Source organism: Cynara cardunculus (assembly GCF_001531365.2).
Source record: "Cynara cardunculus var. scolymus isolate 2C chromosome LG 11, CcrdV1, whole genome shotgun sequence".
NCBI classification, from domain to species: Eukaryota; Viridiplantae; Streptophyta; class Magnoliopsida; order Asterales; family Asteraceae; genus Cynara; species Cynara cardunculus.
The window spans coordinates 4,016,789-4,023,540 of NC_037538.1; the positions used below are offsets into that span (position 1 = coordinate 4,016,789).

Below are 6,752 nucleotides of genomic sequence, written 5' to 3' on the forward strand. Positions count from 1 at the left end.
CACAGTTGAAAGTGTTGTAGGTGAATTGCAGGTGTATGGAAGATAATTGCAAAAGCTGATGTGGCACAATTGAAAGTGTAAATGGATTGCAGGGATGTGGATGGTCTAACGGGAGAAATAGATGAGAAAAAAGTAAATTAGTTACATTAAAATCACATAGAACATAACGTATGATAACATAAACACAGAACAAACAAGATAAAAACACATCCATATATCCTTTTCTTAATCATAAAACTCTTGCAGCATAAAGTGTCAACTCGCTAATGGTAGATTTCAACTGAAATTACAATAATAAAAAAGAACAGAATTGGGCTAACTCTGATGTACCCCTATTTTCGTTAAGAAATATTGTCTCACCCCATTGCGTCATAATTGTATCACCCTAACATACTTCCGTGAACTCCAAAAAGAAAAAAACTTCTTTCTCCATGCTCTTCCAAATCACTTTTAATGAGATCCTAACATAGATTTGGGTTGAGTTCACGTAAGGCCAAATGTATTTTCATGAGACCCATAAAACCAATTTATGTTCATTAATCAATTTTATAAGCTAACGATTTAATGGTCTAAAGTTGCACGGTGATAATTTTGTGATTATTAAGAAGTCTCGTGATAATTATCTAATCCAAGAGTTGAAAATTGGACTTACGGGTCTCATGAAAAACCTTTGCTCTCACATGATCCCAAGTCTGTTGTTCGATGGGCTATTTAAAAATAAGTCGATGGTTCAAGAAAATAAATGGGATAAATAAAAATCAAAACTATAATTCGTTTTGGTCAACGCTTTGACATGCTGGTATATATATGATTTGTAAACGAACTTCGTACCCAATTCACTACTATGAATCTGCAAAAGCTCAAGTCTTTCAGAAAGCTTCACATTTGTTATTACAATCAATGTTGTTCGACACAATCATTTGCTTCTACAATCGAGATAGAAACCCAACCTTGCGTCTTCCGTGATGCGGCCAACCCGTTCGACGGAATGCCCCAGAAAGATGTTTCTGGTGCTAACCATAATCACTTGCTTTTCGAGTATGCTCGAACCAATAACAACTTTCAAGCTCTTAAACACTTTCTGGGAATTCGACGTTTGGGTTTACAGGTTAATGGGGCAAGCTTTTCTTGTGTTTTAAAGATATGTGGAAGCTTGTGCGATCAAATATCAGGCAAGCAAATACATTGTGATTGTATTAAATATGGGTTTGTTGAGGATGTTAGCGTTGGTACTTCTCTCATTGATATGTACACAAAAACGGAAGGAGTGTGGATGGCTGAGAAGGTGTTCGATGAAATGCCTGACAGAAATGTGGTGTCTTGGACTTCAATGCTTACGGGATATTCGTCGACAGGGATGCACGATCGGGCTGTAGAACTTTTCTTGCAGATGCAAGTTGAAGGAATCAAACCTAATCCATTTACGTTTGCTACTATTCTTGGAGCTTTGGCCGACATTGGTGCAGTGGTGAAAGGAATGCAGGTACATACCATGGTTGTCAAATTTGGTTTTGAGCTGACCACATATGTATGTAATTCTTTGATTAGTATGTATTCAAGATCAGGGATGATTAGATGTGCAATAGCAGTATTTGGTGGTATGGAGGTTAGAGATGCAGTTTCTTGGAATGGAATGATAGCTGGTCTGGTGACGAATGGGAATTATTTAGTTGCCCTTGATCTGTTCCATAAGATGAGGCTTTCGGGAGTGAAGTTAACGCAACCGATCTTCGTAACGATCTTGAAGTTGTGTGCTAACATCAAAGAAATACATTTAGCGAAACAACTCCACTGTGTTGTTTCTAAGAACGGAATGGAATCTGACCCTAATCTCAAAACTGCACTTATGGTTTCATACACAAAGGGGTGTGAAATGGATGACACGTTGAAGCTATTCAGTACGATGAACGGGGTTAGGAACGTGGTGTCATGGACAGCAATGATTGGTGGATATATGCAAAACGGGTGTATCGAGAAAGCAGTGAATATATTTCGTCAAATGTGTAGAGAAGGTGTTCGGCCAAACGACTTCACCTATTCCACCATTCTTGCTGCTCATCCCACAATATCTCCATTCCAGATTCATGCCCAAGTTATCAAGACAGATTATGAATCAATAACTTCAGTTGGCACCGCACTTTTAGATGCGTATATGAAGATCGGAAACAGGAATGATGCAATAAGAGTTTTCGAAACGGTGGAAGAAAAGGATATTGTTTCGTGGTCGGCTATTCTAGCAGGATACGCGCAATCTGGAGATGTTGATGGGGCTGTGGGAGTATTTCGCCGGTTAGCTGATAATGGGGTTAGACCAAACGAGTATACGTTTTCAAGTATCCTTAACGTGTGTGCTAGTCCAATGGCGGCAGTCGAGCAAGGGAAAAGGTTTCACGTTGGAGCAATTAAAGAAGGATATAACAACGCTTTATGTGTAAGCAGTGCTCTGGTTACCATGTATGCAAAACGAGGAAATATCGAGAGTGCAAACAAAGTTTTCCAACGGCAACCAGAACGAGACTTGGTTTCGTGGAACTCGATGATCTCGGGATACGCACAACATGGTTACGGGAACAAAGCTCTTGAGATATTTGAGGAATTGCGAAAAACAAAGTTGGAAATGGATGATATAACGTTTATTGGCGTGATTACTGCATGTACTCATGCAGGATTAGTCGAAGAAGGTGAAAGATACTTCGATATGATGGTAAAAGATCTTCATATCGATCCAACATCCGAACACTATTCGTGTATGGTCGATCTGTATAGCCGAGCAGGATTACTGGAAAAAGCTATGGCTCTCATAAACGGCATGCCTTTTCCTGCTGGAGCAACGATCTGGCGATCTCTTCTGGCGTCTTGTCGTGTTCATAAAAACTTGGAGCTCGGAAAACTTGCAGGAGACAAGCTTTTGTCACTTCGGCCACAAGACTCCGCTGCTTACGTATTGCTATCGAATTTATACGCTACGACCGGTAACTGGCAAGAAAGGGCAAAAGTTAGGAAATTGATGGATGAAAGGAGTGTGAAGAAAGAAGCCGGATACAGTTGGATCGAGATCAAGAACAAGACGTATTCGTTTGTTGCATGGGATACTTCCCATCCTTCATCGGATCTTATTTACGAAAAACTGAAAGAATTAAGTTTGCGGTTACGGGATGCTGGATATTTGCCAGATACAAGTTATGTTCTTCATGATGTTGAAGATGAGCATAAGGAAGACATTCTTTCTGGGCACAGTGAGCGATTAGCGGTTGCTTTTGGACTAATCACGACACCTCCTGGCGTTTCATTGCAGATCATGAAGAACCTTCGAGTTTGCGGTGACTGCCATACTGTTTTCAAGTTGATATCTAAGATCGAAGGAAGGGAAATAATCGTAAGGGATTCGAATCGGTTCCACCATTTCAAAGATGGTGTATGCTCTTGTGGAGAATATTGGTGATCGAAGGTAATTTTCTGTCATTCAGAACATTCTTTTGGTTTTGTCGCATAATTCTCTATTTTCTTAACCTTATAAACATTCAGACCGTCTATTACATTTGTTGATATCAATGCTCCAATTCTCTATTTTCTTACCCTTCTTCTCCAAACTCTTTTGTGAATGTCTCATGGACCTCGAGGTCGCTTTTACTCACAGTTGGCCTCTATCTCGCCAAAACCTTGTAAAATCTGTGTGGACTAATCTGTAGTAATTAAGTTGATCATAAGGGTCTTCAGCACACAGGGTTTGTCAAGAAGAAAATATTGGATTCACACACTTGAGACTTTTCATTACCTTTTCAGCCAGCTCTTGTGATCTGACAGCACCTGGTTGTTTTGGTCCACAGGGTACCCACAAATCCTCATTTGTCTTAACAAAAAACATGGCGTCTTGAGTTTTACATACAGATTCAAATAGAGCATCCTTAACCTACGAAAGCCATCAACAATAGACTTAGCCAAGACAACATATACAAACCAAAAGTAGGAATTTCTATAGGACCTGCATTTGCACAAACTGCAATATCTGAACCAGAAAATCCTTCGGTTTTACATGCCAAACTTTCAAAGTCACTTTCATTCTTGTTATTGGGAGCATCTCCTAAATGCACCTGTATTTCCACAACGAACCACATATAGTAGAACCAAGACTTATACAGAAGGCATTTCTTTATATAGGGAGCGGGAGCCCACATTCCTACCATCAACACGACATCTAGTTGAATCATAGAACTACATAGAGGACATGAGAAACTAGTGTTGACTGCATATTTATGAAGGGTTTAGCTTACTTTGAAGTTTGAACATGTGCAGCCGAGCCTTCAAATCTGGGAGTGGAATGTATATAAGCTTGTCAAATCGCCGCCGGATAGCCTGAAATGATCATCCGTTAGTAATTGCTTTACTAAAGGTCAATGAGATGAATATGAAGGCTCACTGAAGCTTACTAACAAACAACAAAGGCTCACTGAAGCTTGCTAACCAGTAAATAATTGCGGGAATTTAACCACACTCTCGACCCCAGCAACATCATTCCTCCGGTTTCTCTCGCACAATCGCAGAGTTCAAACCAGTCCTAAGTTTGGCTTGCTCCGGATCCTCCCCATCTCCTTCCCCGTCCTTGGTTTTTGTCTTCGGTCATGCAACCACCGCGGTATCACCTCCATTCGCGGCCGGTCCTGCTCCGGCGTCATCAATAAGAGCCCCGATTTCCTCTGGACTACGCAAATACTCGGTAAATTTGAGCGTAATGGCTTCACGAATCTTTAAGTGAGTTCTGAAGTGTAGTATTCCAAAGCGTTCATGTATAAAGGGGAAAGCTTTGGCATTGTCTTCGTGCACAGCTTGCTTCACGTACTGTATTGCTTGTTCTTTGAAATTGCTATACATCAATCACTTTCAAATTTGAACTATTGCAATTAAAGAATGCAGAGAGATGAAACGAAAACCTTGCGTGAAAACGTGATGGATTTGGGAGTTCGATCTGGGGAAGACAATGAAGCAATCGGGACCACCTTATTGCCATTTGAGTCACTGTACTGATGACAGTAACCACTATTCTATGGTGTTTTGTAAGTTTATTTAAGGGAAAAGTCCAGAAAAACCCAATAAATTTTACTGTTTGGAACGATTAAGTTTTTGGACAATTTTTTGTAACAAATAAATCCTTGAACATTCTAAAACTTACTAAATAAGTCATTGAACATTATAAAACATGTTAAATAAGTCTTTAGACTTTCTAAAATCTGTTAAATACATTTTGTTAATGAAAAAAGTCCGAAAAAACTAATAGATTTTCATATTTTGAAAGATCAAGTCCTTAAACATTTTTTGAACGAAAAAAATACTTACATTTATAAAAAAAATATACCATTCTCATTACTCTTCACAAAACATACAAAAATTGTATCCAAAACATAATAATCTGCATACAAATTATTTTACTCTAAAACATTTCCTATAAGTTATGTTCTTTGTTCTTTCTTAGGAGCATTTGGTACATACATATTATTTTCGAGAATTCAACAATGTCTTCAACCCCACTCAAATTCAGACTTAATCCAAGAGCAACAAATCAAAATACAAAACAAATAAAGGAACAAATCAAATGTTTAAACATATTTAAATTTAAAAACCTCATTCTTTAACTGCTTGGAAGGATTTTGGGACATATCCACCCTCATATATACATATGTACCAAAAACATAATACGGTCTTATACACAAAAGAAATGAAGTTATATACTAATTATTATCATCTATGGACCTTTGTTAGGCAAATAAACCCAGATGACGATCCATGATCTGAGAAACAGTCTCAATGAATGCAGTCTCACTTGAACCAGGAAGAACAAGATCGTCGGCTTCTTGGACAATTTATTCAATCACGGATTGCTTATTCAAGTTTTCCCTACACATGATGTTTCCAATGGAAAAAGGGGTGAATCCTTTCTCCACACTTTTCTTGAGTAGCATGGTGGATATTCGAAAAGTGCCTGCACATCCTGAGGGTAAATTCCAGCCGTAAAAGTTAAGTAGAGCAATGTCTTCCTCAGCATCCAGTGATTTGATGTAGTTGACAGTTTCGGGAATGAATGGTTGGCGAGCTTGAGGCCATTAGAGCCAATCAAATGTGCAGTCTTCAAACTGCAGAAACCAAAAAAAATAAAACCAAGTCCTTGTGCAAATAAGTAACTTTAATATGAATTTCTCGTCTAGATGAGTAAATTAGAATCGAGGAATTCACGGCCGTTTATTTTAAGAGGTTCTGAACTCTCAAATCTTATTTCACTTCTTATTGACAAGAAGTGGTGCTCAAGACTGAAAGCAGAATCAAAAAGATTTTTGTTTTCATAAACTGATAAATCAGTAAGAGGTATTTTCCAAAAATCACAGCACCCTAGGGAGCCTGAAACCATGATCCCAAATGGTCCCCATTGTGTTATGTAAACTTGTAGTTTTTGTAATACAGGGCAAGAAATCAAGAACCATCTCAACCACATTTTAGGGTAATCAAACTATATGTCTTTAAAAATGGAGTTCAAAAGCAAATACTTAGGACTATAATGCTTTCAAAAATGGACCATGTGTTGGTCAATGTTGAAATCTTTATAGGATTGAAAGAGTATAGAAATTCATCGCCTACTCCCTGTCCCTACTTCATTCGTCACACCAAATAATTTTATCACATTTCCAACACAAACCTTGATAAACATAAACATAAAGGCAGCACCAAGATGACAAAATGATCATTCTAAAATTGGCGGCAACAAC

The 6,752-nt window shown here is 38.4% G+C and overlaps 1 protein-coding gene, 1 long non-coding RNA gene and 1 pseudogene across 3 annotated transcripts in view; 1 reads left to right on the forward strand and 2 right to left on the reverse strand.

Annotated features, from left to right (window-relative positions):
• The first annotated feature begins 844 nt into the window (after positions 1-844).
• LOC112521510 (pentatricopeptide repeat-containing protein At2g27610) lies at positions 845-4,469 on the forward strand. 2 transcript variants are annotated; one of them, XM_025130411.1, is made up of 2 exons: positions 845-3,448; positions 4,294-4,469. In XM_025130411.1, the coding sequence occupies exon 1, from the start codon at positions 845-847 to the stop codon at positions 3,440-3,442; it is 2,598 nt and encodes an 865-aa protein (XP_024986179.1). In that variant the 3' UTR covers positions 3,443-3,448; positions 4,294-4,469. The 2 variants fall into 2 exon arrangements, with proteins under 2 accessions (XP_024986179.1, XP_024986180.1); XM_025130412.1 differs by lacking the exon at positions 4,294-4,469 and adding an exon at positions 3,828-3,900.
• Positions 3,450-4,869, reverse strand: LOC112520973 (annotated as a pseudogene).
• Positions 4,870-5,509: 640 nt separating this feature from the next.
• LOC112522155 overlaps positions 5,510-6,752 on the reverse strand; it is a 2,471-nt gene continuing 1,228 nt past the window's right edge. The window contains exon 2 of the long non-coding RNA XR_003070137.1: positions 5,510-6,125. This is a non-coding gene — a long non-coding RNA (uncharacterized LOC112522155). The remainder of the gene's footprint in view (positions 6,126-6,752) is intronic.

What these genes read in the sequence shown, in the direction of transcription:
- LOC112521510 (XM_025130411.1), top strand. Translation starts at nt 845, where the DNA reads ATGAATCTGCAAAAGCTCAAGTCTTTCAGAAAGCTTCACATTTGTTAT.